At 33.6% G+C, this 25,199-nt stretch overlaps 1 protein-coding gene across 3 annotated transcripts in view; it reads right to left on the bottom strand.

The window, feature by feature from the left end:
• The window catches only part of LOC148600963 (uncharacterized), a 62,191-nt gene that overhangs the window by 12,193 nt on the left and 24,799 nt on the right, over positions 1–25,199 (bottom strand). For all 3 annotated transcript variants that reach the window (XM_088554715.1, XM_088554717.1, XM_088554718.1), the window contains one exon: positions 22,333–24,210. In XM_088554715.1, coding sequence (XP_088410841.1) covers positions 22,333–24,210 — 1,878 coding nt within the window. The remainder of the gene's footprint in view (positions 1–22,332; positions 24,211–25,199) is intronic.

Below are 25,199 nucleotides of genomic sequence, written 5' to 3'. Positions count from 1 at the left end.
TGACAGGGGTTCACACTGTTATTTGCCCACATTTGCCTAACTTGGGGTGGAAGCTGGATCGGATCCGCCACTAGGGTACAATGAATTAAAGGTAACCTTAACGTATTAAAAATATTTCCAAAATACATTATATATATTTTTCAATACAATAATAACTTGAAAAATTACATTTACAAACAAACCTTATTTCAAAATATAAGATTTTATGTGTATGAAGTTTATAACATAACACAATTAGCGGAACGAGTACAAAAAAAACAAAACAAAACAAAACAAAAACAAAACATTCAAACGAACGTGTTATGTTGTGGTCTTCTTGTCATTTATATTATTTGATTTGCTTAAAATTTGTTTACGATAAAGTGAACCAGAGTTGACATGGTCTAAGTTAATTACATGTTATCCCCATCTTTATAGCTTAATAAATTTGATACTGACCCATTACAGTGTAATAAAATCGCATTCGACCTTTTCTAACAAAGTTCATCAAAAAAAGGTGGGACCGCATCTTCTGATGATAAACAATGAAATGTTCCGTCGCATTAAAAATTTTCAAAAAGATTGAAACAGTAAACTAGAGGATCTAAAAAGCCTGAATCGCTAACTTAGTTTGATAAGCTACTTTATTTACCCTAATTACCTTTTGTAAAAATTTGGCTAAAGTTAATGATTAATGGTTTTTCGAAACCCTGCTCTCTAACCCACAATGTTCTACTGTCAATAACGGCGGTCATGTATTTTTTATCACGGATCTAAAAATCCCAACGGCCATTTTGTGTAAGATACCCTAAGACACTACCATATTAACTTTCGTTAAATTATGTATAGTAGTTGTATGAGTAGAAGATTTTTGAAAGTTTTAACCTAAAAAAACAAAAATAAGTGCAAAAAGGGAAATTACTCCAACATGGGGGCAACAGGTTTTCAAGAAACTTTGACCACCATATCCGTTCCTTTTTTCTTTGTGTATGGAATTAAAAAAAGGAGGAACATATTTTTTAGAATCTGAAAAACTCAAAACATTAAAAGGAAAAAAAGTTAAAAAAGAATTAATGTGAACCAGGAAAAGAATAAACGATCAGATAAGATATGTATACCTATGTGCCCCTTCCATATCAACAGAAGCCATTTTGTATTCTGCTATGACACTAGTCATACCAAATCAGCATAAAACGTAATCAAACAATGGCCCATGCAGTGAGTTGATACTAAGTACAACCGTTTACATCATCAATCATAAAAGACCTTAGTTTTAGAAGCAAAACATTTCACGATTTGGACTCACGCAACTTCGGAATGATACATGTACTGCAAATACATGTTATTATCGAATTTGAGAACAAAAACAGCAGACAATTCCATTAATAATAGTGTTTCCCCCACGAATTATACAATAATGATAATACATGTAGTAAGTTCTTTTTGCAATAAATATTATCACTGATGGAACTGATGTAAACATGTTTGTCTGCAGATGAAACCCATATGAATTTAATTAATGAAAAAATATGATATAGAACACAAAGAGAAAATTCTCAGTGCAAATAAAAGAAACTTTATTTACTGACAACATACAAACTCCATTTGAAAACAGTTAAAGGTTAAGGGTCAACATATAAAAAATATTCAAATAAAACAAAACGTTTGCATTTAAAAATTTTATAATTGTGTTTTTATGTTTGTGAAGCAAGGTAACTTCGCTCTTACTGGTTGATGTGTTAGTTAATATGCCGATAATAATCTGTGTAATAATAATTGATGAAATTCTTATCCCAAAGTACTTGTGCTTATCAAACTTGCTTGATTTAAACATATTCTCTTATCAAATTATGAATGGATTTTAGTTGAGGAAGTATGGTATATCTTGTTCAGAATCAACATGGAACTGTATGAAAAACCACAAGTGTGTAACGCTACATTTATAACATACGGAGTTTATCTCTGAAAATTCTCACGACCATTTGTGTTGTCATTACTTTAGATTCTTATTCCATTGAGCGTTTGAAAATTTTTAAACAACTCGTTTTCCTTTCATTCCATTCAACTATAAAGAATAGATAAAACACCTCGTTAAAAACTTTCCGAGAAGTGTGTATGTGTGTGTGGGTGTCCAACTCCTGGTACTCCCTTGATCGGCCACTGTTTCTGCTGTGTAGTTAAAGTGTAATCAAAGAAATGAAATAAGCAAATTAAATTAAATTTATAAAACGAATCATAATATAAAAAAAAACAACAGAAAAGGCCGAGAACTCGAACCAAAAATAACTACGAATCAAACAAAACAAAGAATGTCGCTGTTTTCTAAGTCTTAGTATTTCATTCTAATGTTTTGATGAGAGGTCACCCCTTACAACATATGGTATTTTTGAAATGCCAACAGGCAAAAATGAATTTTTCAACTTTGAGAATTGAAGTACACATACACTTTTATTTCATTGCTTATTCTTAAATCGTCGATAGCTAACAGAGAAGGCAGAATACTGGACATATTTGCAGATAATTTATGACAATGTCAAACATTAACGACAAGGTTGACATTGTGTCGCTGACAGAATATTTTTTTTATTTAGATGGTCAATTTAATATCTTCTCGTCAACACGAAATTAACATGGATGTCCATATACAGAAAATATAACTCATTCAAATATATACATAATTCATTCATTCAAAACGATGACGGATACATTCCTATATTTAGTTATCATCAAGTCTTTCATGTCAATTCTACCTTTCAAAGAAGTTCATGTAAAATGATCTATATGTTACTTGAGCAAAACTAATTAAAGTAAAATGAAAAAGTGTCAATAAACATTGCTGTACGTATAAAATGACAAGTGGTCCAGTCCTTTATAAAAAAGGGTGCTGATCTATAATTTGCTAATTTTATCAACCACCAAAAGCCTCCCCTATCCGCTGCTGATGGTCAATGGACGTTTGGAATACTCAGCATAAAACAGTCAGTGTTTTGTTTTCTATCTTTTTTAAATGTAGTATAAAGACTTTGAAAACTATCAGCTTAAGAGACGTTGAACCTACATCTTCAAAAGCAACATATTCAAGAATAATCAACGGCCAAAAGATTCGAGCGGTAATCAAGAGAATATATTCAAAGAAAAAAGGCCAGACAATGAAAACAGACAAACACAATAGAAAAAAAGACATGAAATAACCAAAATAACACGCATAAAGAAACAAAGGTAAATGAGCAACTTAGACTCAACTAAAAATTTGGAGCATGGAGTATGAGCACCGGTAGGGAAAGCCTTTTCTGCTTAAAGTCTAAATGTCTGACAATTGACAGAAGTAACCTGACAGCAATAAAAAAAATACTTAAAAAATGGCGAAGCAATCAAAACGAGGTCAAATAAAATGAAAGTAAAACATCCAAGCTGTAACCGGTATATTTTAACTTAAAGGCTTAAGACATACAGAGTGCCGTCGATAAAATTCGTGAAATTAAAATTATTACTTAAAAATGGGAAACTCAAATAAAATGCAAGAGAAATACCAAATCAGTTAAGGGGACGACCATTTAATTTTGAAGGGGCTGGCAGTTTTGGTGGGGCAAAAAATATTTTCAAATGGAGGTCACATTATTTTTTTCTCTCAATTTTCTAGACAGTGGAGGCAAAAATATTTAATGTTTCCATGCAAAAATATTTATATTAAAAAACTGCCGATCACCCCCTCAGAATCAAGACTTTAGTATATGTCAATAAGTTTTATGAAATTTAAGAATATGTCCATGCATTTATTTAATATAAGAAAGGAAAAGAAACCTACCTGCTTGGCAAGTGTATCAATCGAAGCAGAATGCCGAGAAACGAATGATTGAGATGCGATGACGTGAAAATGTTAACTACACTAGATATAGCGTAGTTTCGTCATCCCCATTATCACTGTTTACGTGTGGTAATTTCTCTCAATAAAACCCCATAACCTTACATTTAACTGTCACAAATCTTCACTTAAGGGGTTGTTCAGGGATATTTACGATTTACAGACAAATATTTAATCATTGGGTATTTTAGTGATTGATTATTTTATTTACATTTCCGTCTGCCAGCCACTTTCAAGAACTCTTAGTGTCGGCTTTCGCGATCCTTGAAGAGTTTAAGACTCATTGAGATTTGTTAAAGGTTAAAAAACAAAGCGAGATGATAAGACTGGAATTTAACTAAAGAGGTATGAGAAACATAGAAAGGCAAAGTTCGAGGTGTTAAGATTGGTTAAGTCACAATTAATATCACATGAAATTGAAATCGTTGGATAAAATAAACATATTTCATACTGAACTTTCCTTTGGAACCATCCTTTGAGGCAATAAAACTGACCGCATTAAATGGCAATGGCTTGAGACATAGGAGCGTTATTAAAGCGTTTATTTTATGTGTGTGAGTGTTTTAACACATTTGCATCTGTCTAGGGACAGGTCAATTTTTTAAATATTCTGAGCATTTGTCAATATTCCCTACTATGATCAAACCATTGCATTGAAATTTAATTTAGAATGAAACTTTATACATCACATTAATGGATTTAATAATTTGATAGTCAGTTTAGTTGCATATGAAACAAATTAGATGAACTTACCTGACTAATAATACAAGGCATGTGGAACTAGACGAATAAAAAAAAAATAGCCAGTACCTGTAAACAGCTAAGTCGGGTCAATATTATCCTCCACTTTGACTTGTTCATAGCGATTTTTTGTTAAAACATGTACTATGTTTCATAAAAATCCATAAAATGTGTTGATATAATTTAATTATGCATTGTTCAACTCCGATTACAAAATAATGGTAAAGTTCGCTGCATGCTACGTGTGTTAATATGGATTTATTAAGGGTAGGCCAAGGGAGACGAACTTTTAATCAGCTTAATTTCTAAAACTTTAAATCGGAAATAAAAAATAAAATTGAACTGTGCGGAACGACACGCATTTTAATTGTCAATGCTACATGCGTAGACAAAACAATGCGGTAAAATATTTAACAAAGCAAGGTTTCAATTAAAAGTCCCTGGCCCAAATCAAACCGCGGGAATATTGCCTAATAAGACATATTTAGAATATCAAAAGACAGCATAGTACATGTATACTGATTACAGGAACTTGTAGAAATAGATTTTAGAACATTGCCCGGCTAAACTACCTGCAATAAGGTACATGTACCCAATGAATCAATCTGTACATTTAGTTCGTCAAAGTGAGCACGATCAAGTGTTGTCAGTAAGTGTTGGTCCCTTCGTTCCTTGTTTGTGACTCACGGGTTCAAATCTATTTTCAAGTCTGGAAAGTCCTTGACTTTTGCTAGTTTCAAATAAATGGTCCACTTTATGAAAAGAAAATGTTCTAATGATGTGCTAGTTGAAGGTCGAGGGTCCGGTTTTATAAAACACCTCAGATTGAGATTTTTCAAATTTCGACCAATCAGATCACTTGAAGATTTGAGGAAAAAACAGGACATGAGGAAATTCTCGAAACCCAGGCCAGAACCCAGATAATTGATATTCTAAAAGTCCAAGGTCAATTTTTTGAGAGGTCCGATCCTCAAGCCATCACTAATTTAATTGAACATCTGGGCAACGAAGCAATGCAGTGGGACGTGCTTTTACATTATTTGGAAGTGTAAGAGGAAGGAGAAGAAGAAAAAAAAATATTTCCAAATTAAAAGGCCCCCATATCAGGAATGGTTGACAATACAAACAATCATAATTCAAACTAAATACAGAAATCATTATGCAACACACAAAATACAAGTCACTTAAATTTGTATTGATGACAAGAACAGTTAACATGTTGAAAATGGGTAGGAACGCAGCACACGTACCTGGTGGTTTAAAGAGTATTACCTCGATGGTTCAGTTTAGACAGACCTAAAGTCGTTGTGAAACCATTCTATTGATGTAATGATCCCGTATACTTGCAAAGACGAAAATTGATCTATGAATACTTGTATTCATTGGACCATGTTATTTGGACGTTTCAATTTTAGAATTCTGTTCATTTGCAGTCTATTAATTCAAAGGATTTTAAAAAAATCGTGATCTTCCATGTACTTTAATTTCATGTGACAAAGTGACAAAGCACATTAAAAAAACATCCAAACACTGTAACACCATCTTAACATATACGGATACACATAGGCTGGGACGGACACAAGCAAATGGAGAAAATCTAAATGCTCTTTCATTCATACGCCTAATACAAAACATTTATTTTTTCTAGCAAAAATGCTAGATGTGTCTACATGGCAAAAACTAAAATTCGTCATTGTTAAGTATAAGTAAATCAAGTCGAGGATTTTTTTCAATTTCATTTTTAAACGCTTACAGTGCCCTCTTGACTTTTCATTGTAATTATCGTGTTACTAAACTTGTTAATTAAAGAAGTAAATCAGATTTGGTCCTAGATTTAAGTTTTTAGCGTCATAATCAAATGAATTAAATGTGTACCCGCGTCCAAGAACAGTATATTTCTGAACCGATTCTGTTCCAAAACATATTGAAATCAAGCCAAAATGCAGAAAAAAATATAAATTATACGAATAAAATAATAAAATGCGGATCCATAATTTCGGAAATGGGTTCTAAGGGCCTGCCCCTGAATTCAAGACAAGACAAGACAACTTTATTTGAAACCTCATAGGTGTACAAGAGGACACTATCATAGCATACAAATCACACAACAATACATAAAATAATTACAAAACATAAAAATAATGCACAACACAGTATCAAGATATAAAGTATCTAACGGATGAAAGGTTGGTTTTCATAGCAATGTAACAAGAATTCTAATAAATGATGCAAAATTAATATACAGTTCTCTATGACAAAATTCGGGAAAAGTTTGGTTAATTACTTGTATAAAGATAAAAAACGTGAAATTTACGGAGCCCCCCTTTGGAAATTGCTGTCTCCTCGTTTATTCTTATTGATAACAAGATTTTTATCCAGAATACATACTTATAATATTTACGACTTAAATTATTTTCACGCTCTATTTTTTTATAATCTATTTTAATGACATTGCAAAAATACTTATGAAAACATCATGCATTAACTTTAATATCCTGATACTGTGTATGGCATTGAATATATATGAACCGAAATCAAATTTTAATATGAAGCTTTTGAAGGTGAAGTTACTGCTATTGAATGCGAAAATTTCATTTAATGGAAATATCCTCTTATTTTAAAGTTTATGGAGTATTTGATCAGGATGTAGATATGAAAGTGAAGCTTACAAAAGGAAGGCGTTGAACGGTAAATAAAAAGGACAATCGACCATCTATGCCAAATAATAACCCATTTCTTCACATTTTAGTTATGGATTCAATATGCATAGTCAAGTTATGTAAGTGCAAATTGATGCATCATAGATTGATCTTATTAAAAAGTGATATTTCAAATAATATCATTGCCCAATTTCCAAGCTTGCAGACATGATGAAATTCGGACAAATTCCTCATGTTCTCAAACATGGAAATAAGCTACTCGGAACACTCAGCACTCGCATGCAAATATTTCTAAACTTAGTCCGATTTAAGTTAGTTGTATGAAATTTAGGTATAAAATAAGTCATGAGTGCAACACGAAATGTCCCCCGTCCCCCGATCAATCAGTCCTTGGGTACATGGACGGGTTATTTAATCTAGAAGCCTAGCTTAGAGCCTTTTCTTCATGTCAATAAAATAAGTCTGTACAGACACATATGCCAGTTTACATTATAATAACAACATGGGATAAGTTCGGGGTCGTTCAGTCTCAAAGTTTGTTGACAATTTTCGATGAAGCTAAACAATGTCCGTTTTGGTTCGTCGGTCGTTTTGTACATAATAATATTGTTTGTCCAATCATTTCACTTAATAATACGAAAGATCACGAGGCCGCAGGCAGAGGCAAATGTCACTAACACGCTGGATAATTGTATGATGAAACATGACCTAAACGTTACATAATGTGGCTACAGAGTAATTTCGTCCTTTTTACTTCAGGGTATTTTCGAGTATTTGATGCGGCCTTGCATCGGTATAGAACTATCCTAATAATAAACGAAGCAGAAAAAATAATGGGTTATTTATTTCACTAATCTGGATTTACTTTAAGCGATTTGTAATTCTGTATGATACATGAATTGTATGACCGCAATCTAAATCAAACATAAAATCCTAATCAAGACCATTATAAAACAAATTGATGTATCATTATACACCTACAAAGTAAAACAATCTAAATCCAGAATAAAACCTTCATCTCTACTTACTCTAACTATATTTTAAATTAAATTAAACCCCATCTTTTTGATAAATTGCTTGGTGCAGGTGAAACTTCAATGAAACCAGGTGAATGAAACAATTTTAAGCTGAAACTTAACAGCATGTAAATACTCAAAAGCAATAAAAGCTTTGTACGTGGAATTACATTAAAAAAAATAAATTACTCATCGCTAATTAGTCCTTGCTGGTTTAGAATTCACCACATAAACTTTCAGTTTAATTAATGCTTGTCCTTGTTAAAAAAAACAACGTGGCACAAAAAGGTTGCCACTGTGATAAAGTATTTACATGTAACATATATTTTAATTTAGTTTTGAGTATATTAGTAATTCATGTATTATCGCTATTGCTGTTTCTAAAATTGCCGCTGTTATAAGCCGCCTTTGCAGAAAGAACACACGATACGTGCAGTGCTGGCTTTAAAAACGATGTACGAAACATTTTGTCAGAAAAACACAACAGGAAGAAGTACATGTATTTAATAGACATTTTTCAAAACAATGAAGCGTTACTGAGCATCAAGATCTGTTTCAAATATGATTTTAATCTCAGAATTATTGAAATTAATGTATATACGTGGTTATATTCTCAACTTGTATTTCATGTGAAGCTTTGTAGGCGTTTGCCTCATGTTGGTAGTATCGACTTTATCAACTGTAACGACTTAAATTCATCACAGAAGAGACATTCATCTAAATAAATATTGGATGACAAACATGTCTCAAATGATGCAACAACCCAAGCTCCATTCAGAGGCAGACGTTCGTTTCCCCTTTTACTAACCACTGCAGAAAGGCCTTTCGAAATTCTCGGTCGTTACTGACATCATACGTCGTTTGACAATCAGATAACGTCACGTAAAATCGTTCAATTTTCCCGGATCTGCAAGATTCTTTCATTTTCTGAGAGGGCTGACTGCAGCGTCTAGAGTGAATTTCAAAAGTCAGGCGCTGTTGGCAACAACCTGTCACCAAACCAACCCAGCCGTATCATAATTCGGAACAATATATCGATTGACTGTTTCAATTTTGTTCAGGCGAAATTATTACATGACCTAGTGGTTGCACGTGTGCAACACTGAATTCCTTCCATTGAAGACTTCGCACGAAACAACCGTTTAAAGCAAAAAAAACCAATTATTATCGTAAAATAACTCACGACCACAAGCAAAATAAAAAATACTTACTTTATGAATCGGTTTTATCGTAACAAAATATACCAACAACGATTTTTTGTCCTTCTCAGATCCCGACCAATATGAAAACAATCAGGAACAACCGTGTAACAGGCCGTAAATGACAACCGATTTATTCAAAAACCATTCCAAAACAAACATACTAGAAATGTCAGAGCATTTATTTGACGGAGAACTGAGAGATAATAGCCTTGTCGACGACATCTATTATACGTTTGATATACTTTTAATGGCACAGAAATTGATGATTCCTTCCCTCGCACAAGTATCGGTATTTCACTATCACAATAAAAAAAGATCTAACAGTTACTAAAGGACCATTTTAACTGATCTGTGAAAGTGTCGTCCTTTGAAAAATTCATTTTAGAAAGCTCCCTTCCACTTGAAATCCCACATTTATACCATTGAGCATGGCTGTATTTACATATTTAATAGAGGAAAAACTCGATTATTTTTAAATAATTGTAAACTTTGAAATTTGATTCATAAAAATTTTACTTTTGGACTTTATAATGCTCTTAAAGATTACAAAATGAGTTGGGACATGAACTTAAATTGTCAGCAAAAAAGAAAAAGTCTAACTGTGACCTCTTATCCGAAGCTCTGGTACACATGTACTACATGAAGTAATAACATTCAAATTAATTATGATATTTATAATGAACCGTACAAAGAAATCTAGCCCCTTTCACAATATTGCATTTGTTTGGTTTAGACGAGTGTTCAGTTTTCCAAGGTTCAGAATACATCTGAACTAACATGAAGGACTTTTGGTGTCTGGTTGACACGTGCAGGTCTCCAATTTATTCATATTTCGGTTAAGATATGATTCACAGCATAAGAAAACGTTTTAGAAAGTAATTATAGAAATTAGTAAATCCCAAGTAGATGTACTAGGGGATTAAAAAAATAAGATCGGTGGCAATACGGAGTTACGACAGGTCACGTGAGGTCAGTATGTACATAAATCAAAGATGTTCCGAGAAAGAACGTTTTAATTACACTATATTGTGACATATAAATGTCAATGAATTCTTTATATGTACATCTAATTAGAAAAAAAAGACAAATGTAGGTGTTATAGTACAATTCTGTAGTACAATATAAATACAAATCCCTCAATGCGTTATATGTACAATGTGCATATATGCACAGTCTACATGTCAGTTTAGTGACAATGTTAAGGTCGTTTGCAAACCTTGTTCTGTTAATCAACATGTATATAATCATTAGATTAGAACATTACTTTTCCCTCATTTAAATTAATTTCCCAAAAATTTCTACTTTAGAAACTCATTCATTTTCGCTATTTAGCTACATTCTTTCTTCTTTCTGACCCCTTATTCAAACCTTACCATTCTTCGAGCTTTCCACCAATCCGTATCAGCCAATGGAAGCCAATGGAAGCCAGCTTTTAATTAGCTACTTTCATTGCTATGTGCAGCATGTAAGTCGTACATTACATGCAGCTAAAACGTTTTAAGGAACAGAGAACCTCAAAACCCATATAACTTGCTATTACCCCCCCCCCACATTTCCCCCGGTTAGAATGGTGCATCTAAACCGAGTGCAAACTGTTATTTAAATCATCTTTAACCTACACGCCTTTTTAAAACAGATTTTGCATTTTTAATCATACAATTATTATTATTCATAAGCCAGATACACACATAAAATGCCTTGATTTTACAAAACAAAAAGACCGTCCGTGCAAGACCCCTCACTCACAAACAAAAAATGTACTCTCTTTTCTCAATTTTTCACAATCAATACCTGTGGGAGGTAGATAAATTGGGGAAGATTTATTTCGGACTATTTCAATAAGTACATATTTAATATTTACTGCATGTCCTCAATACTTAAAATTTATTGATAGTTGGATTTTTCAACAAACAAGAAACAAGTGCCATGAACTTAAGGGGCTATATACGACGCGATATTGGTTTACAAAATCAAACATTTACATGTACATGTATGTATATCATCATTATTGAGTCGCTTAAATATTTAGTGCATCGAGAAAAAATATCTTCGAAATGAACTATTACGGCGTATGAATCGCGACACGCGAATTTTTAAAGCTTATTCAGTACAAACTCGTCGCAAAAAACATCATAGCAAGACAACATCAGAGTAATTTCCCAAAGCGATATGTATAAGAATGATCAGCACCATACCGTATACGTTTATCTGTTTTTCTGTATGTGGAAATGGGTGGAAAAGAGGGATGGGCGGGTAAAGTAGCGTGATAGGTTCGTACAAACGCCCTTTTGAATGATATTCAAGTCTTCAAAGCTTATTATTTAGACAATTACGCTTTACTGCAATTGAAACACCCTTAAATCACACTGTTGTACTATAATATTTATTAAGGAAATCACTTGTTCTTTATATATTATATTAGGACATTACTACCTTGGTAAGTCTACTCCAAGTGGGTGCCATTATCAGTCTTCTAGAGCTAGGTAAACTCCCAATTGTATCAGAGCGTTCTCGGTTTCTTTGTCCTACAGAAAGAGTAGCAGTAATTCCAGCGTCCGAAATTCTACGATAAAGTCTTGATCGAGGTACTTCCTCCATAACGTTAAAGTATTATATCAATTTCCAATTGCGATTTAAAAGCGTGAATAATAACATCCCTTTTAGTCTCCTTATAAACGCGTCCGTAGGCTCACTTTCTTTTTCTACTTTTAATTTAGAGTATCCAATTTCTTCTATAAAGTTTACTTTCGTGGATCGAATTTCATTTAGTTCAAAGATCTAAATTTCCAAAATTCGGTACCAAATTGACTCAAATCTAATCTTATCAATGCTTAATCAAACCATGACTTTCTAAAATGTAACAATTATATGAAAATCAAACCTGTAATAAATTCTCTTGTTGTGTGAATATCACAGTTATTTAACTTATTCCTCACGATAACATATCATCCATCTAAAGAGGGAAGATTGATAGTCCCAATATTAAGGCAACATTCGGTACAACTATAATAATACAATTCCTGGTTTACCCACATTTACTTGTTCGTATTTATTACACAAATTCCACAAACTATACGCCAATGACTTGTTTTTAATGACAGGAGATATTACGACCCTCCTTTATCACTCGGACCGTGTTTTTAGAAGAGATAGATTACTCCCGCTATGAACATTATAATCCCGTAAATCGCAAGTCTACTTGAACCAGTTGAGAGTTTATGCTTAAGAATGGTCCATGATTATGGACAAATAAACATTACATAAATTTACAAACATGATTATATAAAATAAGCGTAATTAGTCGTCCCTTTTCACACTTATCTAGGTAATTGAAGCATAAGAATATCCATAAAAAGGTAATTTACGCCAGAATATCGAAGAGGACCTTCCATACCTTATCATCTAGCTAATTGTTTGCACTAACTCCTCAATATTATTAAAACTGTTCCCAAAATATTTGCATGTCAATGCAACTTGTATAAACAATGTGTTAAGCTTGTCAAACAAATTGAAGTCTATAAATGACTACACCAAAACATAAAGAAATTCCAAACGTTCATATTAAAACACAGATCGAGTTTTCTCTATAAGTGACGGCGGTATTCGTAGGACATTCGTAAAGCAAACACAACCAAAATATCCACGAAAATTTTCAACAAATCACCCGATTTACACACCACTGAATTAAAAATCCTCATAACTGTCATTCACAATATAAAAATAATTGACAATTTTAATCTGCATAAAATCACATTATATCTGAAAAATGACGTTATGTGACTTTAAAGTTACACCACAGTTTGTAGTCGGAGGAGACTGTTACGGTACCTGAGGTCCAATCACTATGGTTCATGTGCGAATAAAAGAAATGCTTACATATCGAAAAAAAAAATATCAATATAAAATTATAATTATCTGTATTGGTCCAAATAGCGTGATTCCTGTCATTTTGGAAATATAAAATAGTTAAAATGTACGCTTATGCATAATGCGTTTGTATTGTGAATAGAACAATATTTATCAGTTCAGTTTTCTAAAGATTCATGATATTAAGCGAAAGTTCGAAAATTCGAAATACCTACATGAACCAGAATTTTTTCGGCAATTAAGTATCTTCATTCAGAATAGAAGTTTTTCTACAATATGATTTTTCTTAAAACTCAAACTGCCCACTGAGATGACAGTTACGTTGTAGGTAAGTTAAAGTCTTCCCGATTCATCATATAAAGTATGCACTTATTCTATTAACATCCATGTGACAGGAGCAATTTCAGTCCATGAGACATTATATGATATCTTGTTTTTTTTTATCTAGCTCAGTTTCTATTTTCGATACAAAAAAAAGCTCAAAGGACTTGTATCATGATGTTTTTGGAAGATGATCGGTTTTGCCTCATGAAAATACCTAATGCCTGAAATGAAAATATACAACTCGATTCGCATTCTGTATTTAGTGGTAGATCTTCAATGTTCTGCTTGATGACATTTTACCTATCTCATCTCTTGATGTTTTTATGGCCGTCATTTATTTCAAAGTAGTATTACTGTTTAAGTTGTCACCAGCCCACAACCGTGAACCAGTCATCCTCAACCTGAATTTTGTTAATGAAAATACCAGGGTATACTTTTTTACTAGATCGTAAAAAGATATATCTCTTACGCTTACGATTTTATAGTGAAAATATACGGCATATACACATAAGATACGCAAGTGTTGCCAGTTCTTTGTGTCTGTTTCCTGCAGGGAGATTTATTTTGAATGACCTCGATTTGATCGCAGAAAAAATAGTTTCAGTGTCGGATGAAGATCTTTAATCAACTTATACCACAAGGTTCCATATCATAAAGACCCATATTATTAATATGATTATAAATCAATGTGAATTTAAAGGGAGGCATCGTTTTGCATGTTCGGTCAATAGTCATTTTATACAGTGTTTTACGTTAGTTTAAAATATCATATTTGTGTTTTTTCTTATAATGTATCGCATTGGTAAAAAATAATCTGTTGGACTGAACCAAGTAAAATTCTGTTTTCTTTTTTTTTAAGGCCAGAGGTTGGTAGTGACTTTAGGGCTTATGCTCCTGTAATCGTTTAGAAATTACGGATCAATAAGGTCTCAGATATATGCTGAATCTAACTAACAAATATCTGTGTACTTAGATCTTTGGTTTTGAACAATGTTTTCTGATTGGTCCTCGTACAGTTAGGTTCAACCAGCATTTAACCGTTCTTCATGCACACAAAAAGTAGGCTTCTGCGGTTGATTCACGCTTTATCTTCAACGAATTAAGAACCCAACTAATTAACGTAAGTACCATGACAAGCAAAACCTACTTGGTTATACAAATGACCCCCATGAAGATACATAAAAAAAGTTACAAATAACAAATTGATACTTTTGATACAAAATACTAACCATTAGACGGTCACTTATACTAGCATCCAGAAACAAATGTCATTGCAGAAATTTGAACCCAGACGGTATAAAAATTTACCATTATGTAGATAGATTTCTGTAAAATTCAAGATTATAATTTTAGTAAACTTGAACTAGCCCTTTTGTTTGTCACGAGAAGCTGTTACGCGAGTACCAACAGCTGTTTATCTTCATGTTATACATTTTCATTTATGCATATACTTTATGTCAAGTGACTCCCGCATGCCCTTTTATAACTAAATAATCTTTAATTTTATCCATACAAATACCGGAAATGGCAAAGTTTCTTCCAAGCATTCCTAACGTCTGCTACAATTTGAGAGTTACTTCATAAGAGATTAAAAATCAATTTGTTTCAAAAGTTACCCTTTCTGATAATAAAGAAAATGTTTAATAATCTGTCCTTGTAACAGCTTGATTGCCAAAAGTACAGGTGTTTTTCTTTGATGTCTGTTTTTATTGGCAAAAAAATAAACTAATTAAAACAGAACTTTGTCACTGAGTATTTACACAAGGCGTTGTTAGTGTGAATTTAAAACTCACAGTACAAAAATTTTGTCTTAAAATTGACCTACATGTAGGGTTTACGACATCATTTTTTAGTCAAATAACTGTACATGTACTTAACATAGTAGAACTAAGTTAAATTAAAACCTGATCGTCATGCACGCTGATGAAAAAAAACCTTTTTGATTACCAATAAGGATATGAACCTAACAACAAGCAAAAGTTTTACACATGGATCAACACATATCTGAATCAAACTGATTCATCAAAAAGAAATCTGGATCAACTTAACTCGATAAACAGTGAAATACGGATCAACTTGAGTTACTTGAACCAATAAAGTTTGATCAACTTGTTGGTCACAGTGGATCAGTTTGGCGATGTTAAATTACTCCTTCGATTTATATACAGTGTAATGGATTCGACTTTAACAGAAAAAAAAACAACCCGGTGTCTGACAAATGCACTATATATATTTGATATAAATGTTCGGCGAGTTTTAAAATGTCATGTACATGTAGTTCCCCGGTGGCTGACAAATGCACTATACATGTAGTGTGAATATTCGAATTCCAAAGTTAAAGTGTAGATGTAAGTCCTTTCTTTTGCATGCTTTGCTCACAGTAGATGTACATGCATGATTCAAAAGGTCGTTTGTATTCAACTCCAAATCATGTATTTTGTCCAAGGAGATTTACCCATGTTTTAAGTAAATTTTGAATATGCATGGCTTCCGTTTATTTATCCACCAGAACTACATTGTAGAAGTTAAAAAGACAACTGACACAGCTTCCTCTGTGTCATTTTTAGACATTCATCTTGAATTTGACGACAGTAGTCATCTTATTACAAAAAATATATGACAAGCGAGACGATTTTGATTTTAAAATTATAATTTCCCTTCCTTGCGCAGTAATACAATATAACCAGTTTCTCATGCATATGATATATATTATTCAGTTGTTGAGGTCTGTCAGAAGTAGTAGCGACAATTCTAACTTCTCCAGACGCCACCGTTGCCTTAGAGAGAGGTTTTTGGACTGTAAGAAGTAGTAGCGACTATTCTAACTTCTCCAGACCCCACCGTTGCCTTACAGAGAGATTTTTGGACTATAAGATTATTAGAAAATATGTTCCATACGCTGCCTGAACAAGTTTTATTTCCGATTTCCATATTTTATTTTAAAATAATCTGTTTATGATAAACAGATGTTTAATATTCATAATGTATACCAACTAACTTTTCTGTATTTTGTACTTGTACATGTATATTATTATTCAATCATGAACTTGATGCATCTTCCTCACAAAGATCAGGTATTGTTTTGAAACTCGTGTCTTGAATTTACCGATTTTTTCTTTGATTTTGTTCTTTTTATTTCCACTTATTTATTCTTGTGACTACTGGTTTTACCGATTTTGAGTGGCTGCAATTTAATGCTGCCCATTTGTGTTGAAATGTACCGGCAATAAGAAAGCGTTATGGAAGTGAAAGGTTTAACGCGCTATAAAACCGCGGGTTTTACCCGACTTTCATTTTAAAAACCTGTATCAAGTCAGGACCATTGCGGTGGTTTTCAAATTTCCGGTTTTTACCCTGATATTGTCCTTTGTTAAACGGACTTTCCATTTGACTATTCCATTTGACTACTGTCTATATTTTACAGTTCGGTACTTTTGTTTTCACCATTCGAATAACATATTCATTGAAAACAATTATTTCAAATAAGGTTAGTATAGTGTGAACATCCCTTTGTCAACTTCTGCTACTTCTGGGCACAAAAAAAATCACTAAGATGCATGCGTGCATGTAGTTATTAAAATGCATTTTTTTCTGTTTTGTGTTTACTTAAACTATGGTGTAAAAACAGTGTAAATTATTTTATCACAGAAGGTTTTCAATGATAAAATTGTTGTCTTAACTCAATATTAACACCCACTTCCAATGTATGTATGGGAGTACCGTGTACGGACCCATTCTCGAGAATTCATAGGGTCACGCGACGAGACTTGCAAGGGCTACACGAATATAGTTCTTTGAATTATTTTTTTCTGTTCAGCGCCAACACTAATTACACCAGATAAGTATGAATGCCAGACATTCTCGTCGGTATTATCTCCCAGGTTTGCACAGATTACCACGACACACGTGTCAATTTTAATTGGATTAATGCATATCTGACACAATGAAATAAGATTAGGAAAACATGTTCTAATCCCTCCAAATTCGAGTTATGTACGATTTATAATGCATGGAACATTATACTCACTCCCCACCTAACAATATAATCCCAGTTATGGCCAAACCTGAAAAATCTTGGCAGAACAAAAATATGTTTCCTAAGAGGAGATATTATCCGCATTGAAACCAATTGTGTTCGTGAAACCAAACGCATAAACATGCAACCCGGGTTGAGGCAAATCTTTGAAATCACTTTTTGGGGGTTACCGGATTTAAATGCTTAAACATCAAATATATGTATTTAATTATTTATAATGGTAAAATAAAACCTGTCTAGACCGAACACGATTTTGCTTTATATTTTGTTCGGTTTAGACTGGTTTTCGGTTAACCAAAGTTCAAAATAAATTTGAATTAACATAAAGGAACCTTTTCAAGTGTCTGATTTACAAAATGTAGACAGGTTTTCCGATTACACGGGCATCAGTTAAGACAGGTTTTCGGATTACACGGGCATTAATTTTGACAGGTTTTCGGATTACTCGGGTTTCAGTTTAGAGAGGTTTTCGGATTACTCGGGCATCAGTTTATACAGGTTTTCTGATTACTCGGACATCAGTTTAGACAGGTTTTCTGATTACTCGGGCATCAGTTTAGACAGGTTTTCGGATTACTCAGACATCAGTTTAGAGAGGTTTTCTGATTACTCGGGCATCGGTTTAGACAGATTTTTTGGATTACTCGGACATCAGTTTCGACAGGTTTTCGGATTAATCGGACATCAGTTTAGAAGATTTTCGGATTACTCGGGTTTCAAGTTTAGACAGGTTTCACAGTAATATATATCAGGTTTGGGAAGTAAAAGTCCTTTTACTTGCGTAATTGTTCACCAACATGTTTTCTTTTATTTTTTCAAACGCGGACAAGTTTACAAACTGTATTTGTATAAAGTCGACGAACGCGCCTGATCATATATTCTTCGACTTCAATGCTACTCAGTCTTATCTTAAATCTCTGGCGGTTAGTTTGTATATTGTCATGAGTAGGCCCGAGCATGCAGCATATCATTTACGATTAACATAATATAGATAAGCAAAATCGTACAAAAATGTTATAAGCTCCTGTAACCGTCAAACTTCAAACTTTTCAAATTCTCTTTTTAATTTTTGATATATGATTAAGTGTAAAAATTTTAAAAAAATGATGACACAATATTGTGGCTAACATATTTTTACTAAATGTTTACACATTTCAATTTTCAAAAGTACAATCTTACTTTATTTTTCAAAGGAAAGCATTGAAACAATTATACAATGAATATTTTTTTTTATCTTCCATTGGAAATAGAATTATCTTTCTTTGAACGTATTCTTTTACATATAATATTTTGAATTCTACATTTCCCCATATAATGTAAGTTGCCTTGTATGGATATGATTTATATAGGCCTAGCCTGCTATCCACTATTATTCATTATTACTCGTGAATAAAATAACTAACCGCCAGACAGTCAGCAGATCTGTTGGAGGGGTTGAGCTGACGCCTAACACCCCGACATAATCTACTGTCTTAATAAGAATAGATGGTCACACGGGAGCTTAAATAATTATAATACATGTACTTATCTCTTACCTTTAATTAATGTAAAACTATTTCATTGGCCTCCATTAAGATCGTTAAAGGACAACAATAACATTTGTACACTATCAGTGGCGAATGCAAAGGGGTACGAGAGATGGAACTCCTCTTTTTGTCAGAAACTTTGTGAATTTTGTACAAAATAAAGGTACAATGAGCGAATGTTTGCCTGACCCCCACTTTTCAAAGTGTTTGGTTCGAAACTTTCCCTTATTCAAAATTTCTGGATTTTGGCAACTTTCCTGAGTAAATAGAGACTGGTAGAAACAATCCACAAGTAATTTTTGGCCTTGGAGTTAAATTCTTTGAACTTTCATTACCACCTGGTTCCAGTGCAAATAAACAACAGCGCTATAATTACAGCTCCATTCTCATAAAAAAGAAGTTATATATATTTACAAATTCGTTTTAAGAGGAGGAAATTCATATCGTTTCATCGCTCTGAATAAGTGTAAGTTAAACATGTGTATCTTAAGTCATCAATCCTACTTATGATCAAAGTGAAGTTAAGTGTTTATAATTAACTTAGGCAGTTAACTGTCAAATAACCTAATGAGTTGGCGTATCTAAGTAGATACTAAATAGATCTAAATACGTTACAATTGTTTTTTATTGAAGTTAGATAACTCAACATGAGATTTGCAGATTAAATTCTTTTAAGGTGAACTGATTTGAATAAAAACAATGTTATACTTTTTATCGGCAATATCAACATCCTTTGTCCATACGCGCCTCAGTCGGTCATGTCATGTGCATGTCCATATGTACATTGTATATTTCATGGGCCGCCTTTACGTAGATGTTCATGCGGAACCGTCTGAAAGGTCATGAGCGGCTTTATATTGGCTCTTCCAGAGAGGTCCCTATGGAACAAGTCAACTTCCGGCAATTCCTCAAAATTTGCCTTTTTACTGTCTTCGTACATTCACTTTTACATACATGTAGCCAGTCTAAGGTTGCTTTTTTGAGTTAAAAGTTATATAGTCTAAAGTGTGCATGAAATTGGTACTTTGGAAGAGTTATCGTTTCTCGGTTTGATTTGGTTTGGTTGATTTTATCAGAAGATGAATGTATGGTGTTCTAAAAAATGTAGATCAAAATACAAAAATGGCTATCGTTTCATAAAAAATATAGCGTATAAGACCGGAAAAGCGTATTTTGTCGGTGGATTTTTCTACACTAAAAATCACCTCTACCATGGACAATGTCTGAATTTCATATGGATTGGACAGATATTAAAAACACTCCTTTCTGATCAAAACTAAGAGAGACTTAAATAAAAAGAGCAAATTACGAATTCAAATATATTTCTTACATAAACGATGGGAGAAATGGTTATCTGAGTCGTGCTAATTGCAGAAGTACTATTACATTAACTCCCTTTATGAGCGAGCTGTACAATTTAAAGTTATATAACTGTATTTAGCATTCCGCTAGAGAAAAAAATACATAAACAAAAATAACAACAACAAAAAACAAAAACAAAGCAATGGAAACAATCATTGAAAAAATCCTACCTTGTAGCATACATGCAGTATTGTGGAATATGTTATATCTATGTCCCGAGGACTAGATGATATCTAAATCGTAATAGAGTTATCTATCGTTGTACAACTGTCGGTCCAATTGGTCCATGAACAAATAAACGGGGTTTTCAAGTTATGTACCTATATTAATTGTATAATGATTAAATAAAATATATGGTACGATGTAAATATTTTAGGAACCCGCCTCTCAATTGAATCACTTATAAAAGTCATTTTTAATGACACATTAATTTAAATCAAAGTTCTCATGTACTGAATCAATTCGTATTGATTGTTTGATTTTTTACGCCTCAAATAATGGTCCAATTGCAAAATAGTGATAGGATAAAAGGAAAGAACCAGGATCGACTTCAAACGTATATAAATTCATTAAGCCTTGTTGTAAATTGTTAACACTGAATTCCTTGATTTAAATTCACCCCCATGGTTACGAATGACAGTCACATTCAATTTATCTTAGAACTCGCATGGAATCATACAATGCGCCAGTTTGCGTTATATACATGTAATTCAGGTTCTTTGTCTGTTCACTTGGAACACCAAAATTAATGAACACAAAACTCTCCAACATCATGCATAATTGAAAAACGAACGACTAATTCAATTTCGCAAACTCCAGGTTGAAAATGTCTGTCAAATCGATTCTGCCCCAAGGTACATGTACCTCTCATAAAGTTACAGCTATTTCCCAGTTGATAAGCTACAGTAGCTCGTGTTAGAAATGGTCGCATGGACACTTATGTGTCCTGTAAAAACGCTCAGTGTCTAAGCACATAGTTCCAGAGACATGTATATTTACATGTACATGTAGTTTTGAAATAATATATAGTTTATTTACACAATGGCAAAATAGCCAATTAGCAAAATATAATTATAACTGGCATCATTAAATTATCAAAATTACTTTTTATGTGTCATCTTCCAAAATAACTCAAAAGGAATAATCAAAGGCGAGGATGTCAATTGCGGCTATGTATGGTACCTACAGCACACAAAGGCATGATGATTAATTTATCGTGGAAGGAAGAAAAGCGACACACAAAATTTAAATGCACAGATGCCAGCTTTAATATTTCTTGGTTTTCATAAATGCTTATTCCGTGGTAGGGTTGCCTTTAATGAAAGTGTTCCGTCGTCCAGGACTCTTTCGGTATGGTCCATACGGTACAGGTTAACTTTCGCCGTATAGTCACAAAAATAAATGTGTAACTTTTAACAATGGTACGACTAAGTGCATTAGCAATGTTGTATTTCTGTATCCTCAAAAATATATGATACACTGTATTACCATGGAGATCATTAATATATACGATGAAACCTGTCCTACCCGAACCGTGCATTAAAGGCAAAACTGGTCTAAACCACACTTTTTTTTATACCTATTACCGTTTTTTTTTATATATTTTGAAATTGAGCAAACCGAACACCTCTTTAAACAGAACCAAATATGATTTTGTTAAGACAAGTTTTACTGTACTAATTTTCTCACTTTTAAATATTAAGAGAATAAATTTTCAAAATAGAAAGTGGCATGTACATGTAAAATATGGTACTTACCACTGATGCTTTTCCAACGTCTGTCAACGATTTATCATCTACAACAATATGAAGACCATCTCCTTTGTAACCATTTATATCTTTATTGGTAATGTCATTGTTTTGCTTGTACGAGCTGAGTTTTGCTCTCACAACGTTGAATAGATAGTTTTTGTCTTTTTCCCATACTTGTTTTAAAGTTTCGTCATGCTGTGGGGGTACTGCTTTGTGGTAGTTGTTAATACCACCAACGCAATCACTATCGTCTGCAGATGAGGAAAATGTTTCGTCACTTCCGCTTCCGAAACCATTCGGAAGAGAATATCGTTTTGTCAAGTCAGAATCTGTAAAATTTCGCGCAAAGCCATTTTTACTACGAAGAGTCACAGAACCATTCACTTCTGTTCCTTTTAAGTCCGAATCGCACTGAATTTTACTTGACTCCATTTGCAAAATTTGCAACCAGCGACTTAGATCTGCGTAATCACAAGCATTGAGGTATATGCTTTTCTTGTTTCTTTGTGTTAACTTGAACACATATAATCTTTTGTAACGTTTGTCCTGGTCGGAAATGTAGGCAACTTCACAACGGTTCAATATTACTACAAACTCGGCAGTTTCGTCATCTCGGTCTGATTTGAAACCATATAAACATCCTCGATTTATGACACACCATATTTTCTGCCACTTAATCAAATGTTTATATTGTAAAAATCCCGATATACTTATGTCTTTTAAGTCTTTCAAACGAAATTTAGAACTCGAGCTTTTGTCTTGTGAATTTTTCAGTAACTTGTCCTTGAGATCAGACGCCGTCCGAACTAACCCTTTGCTTAGACCTTTTTCCGATTTCCCAAAATCAAGAGATTGCGATAAGCGTTTATTGTGAGATTTCCGAAGTGATGAGTCTGGGCTAGAACTGCCCCCACTATTTACTTCATCAAGAGAACCGGTTTCTCTATTCTCTTCTGATTTGCTATGTCGTCTTTTCGGGCGGAATAAACTTTCTAAGCTTCCAAATGAACGAATTTTCTTGAAAGCGTTAACTTTCTTTTCTTGTGATTCTGCTTTCTCAAAATGTGTTGCTTTCATTGGAGTTGGTTTCAAATGCTCTGATTCTGTTTCACGACGCAGCTTGCGCCTGATGTCTCCTATAGAATTTCGTACCTGCTGACTTCGGCTCCAACCGGATATGTCCTCGTCCTTGTCATCAGCAGAATCATTCCATGCGTAAGATCGACTTCCGCTTGTTGTTTTTGGGGAAGGTGCGTATGTGGGTGATGTGAAAGACCCTTGAGGCCGTGACGATATACAAGCAATTGAATGACGCCGGATGTCGGTTTCGACACTCGATTCAGTGTCGTCGTCTAGTTTTGATGCATCTTTAAGCTGTGTCATCCATTCTTGTTGCTCGAAATGATTATCTACACTGAACAAATACTTCTTCCTAGACGAACAATCGTCAATAATAATTTGATACTTATCTAATCCTGATATCGTTTTAGATGAAACAATTTTCGACTTTTCTGTCCGGTAAACAAGTGAACGAATTGAACATCCGGGTAACAGAACTACGATATTCGGCTTTTCAGAAGAATCACTGTCAAATGCACAAAATAGCATGTCAGCGATCACACACCATACATGTTTGTGTTCACCTTGATCGTATAGCCAGCCAGTCCGATCAGGCAACTCTAAATCGGACATCGTGACATTCCGGAGTTTATCGGAAAGCCGAGACATTCCATTGATGGTCGAAATACCCTGCTTAAAGGCTGCACTAAATGTTGGTTCTCGCATCATTCTTTCCTGTGTTTTTAGAAATCTGTTGCGAAGAACATCTCGGTGCTGACTCAAATCATCCGTGACCACGAGTACATCATTGTCACCGCCACCATACTGAAAGGAAAAGTAAAACTCACGTGTAAGTAAAATAGGGGCAAAATGATTGAGTGTTCTGTCGTCGCATGCACTCATATCTTGATAGAATCATTTTAGAAATTCAATCCTAAAACTCACACAATTCATGTATATGTACATGTAACAGTACCATGCAAATATGATGTGTCGCAAGAAAGTCAATTTCGGATAATGTACACTATGGTCCAAATTTAATGTCATTTGTACATGTAGTTACTGTACATGTACATATCAGTATTCCAACAGTTGTAGTATATGAGGGAAAAAAGTCATGTCAAGTTCGCTTATTCCAACAAATGTCATTTCTCTTTTATTCGTGTTCTCAACTTGGAAAAGAAGTTGAAGGTAACATTTCTACCAATGAACCACCCAACTGCTTTTAGTTCCAGAGGCAACAATGTAAGGTCAACAATTGTTGGCAATGAAGGATTAACTATAGCTCCCCGATAATCCACTGAAGTCAAGTTATACAAAGGGATTATCCTTATCCTACGGTTATTGTAATAAGCCACAAACAATGTGTTAGGTCCTGGCAAATAGCCATCTTTAAATTTTTAATTTATGATATCATCTTTTAAATTGAATTAGGGTTTCGATAGTATTAAATATTTAGATTTTGATGTAATGGTTTGATTGAGTTCGACACTTCAATTTATCAATCACCTATTTGTTGGGATCCATTTGATAAAATGATACAGTCGGTCCGCATTAGGGGCTTAATATGAAATGCAATACTACACATGTACGTTCGTTGGAGGTTCCAGAGGAGGCAGGGGGTTCCGGGCATTGGAACCCCTCTTCATTGGGCAAAATGTTGTTTTTGAAATAGTTAGGCACAAAGAGCATATAATATCATGGACAAATATTTTCCAAAATAACTGGTTTCGCACCAGAACGTGAACCAGGCAAAGACTCGTATGGGATAGACCTTGTGTTAGAGTATTCTAAACTGAAAAAAGTCATGACCA

The sequence above is a fragment of the Perna viridis genome, chromosome 12, assembly GCF_037379345.1.
Source record: "Perna viridis isolate PV_CMFRI_1.1 ecotype Kerala chromosome 12, ASM3737934v1, whole genome shotgun sequence".
NCBI lineage: Eukaryota > Metazoa > Mollusca > Bivalvia > Mytilida > Mytilidae > Perna > Perna viridis.
The sequence above is the reverse complement of the archived record's forward strand: the minus strand, read 5'-3'. Positions and strand labels throughout refer to the sequence as shown.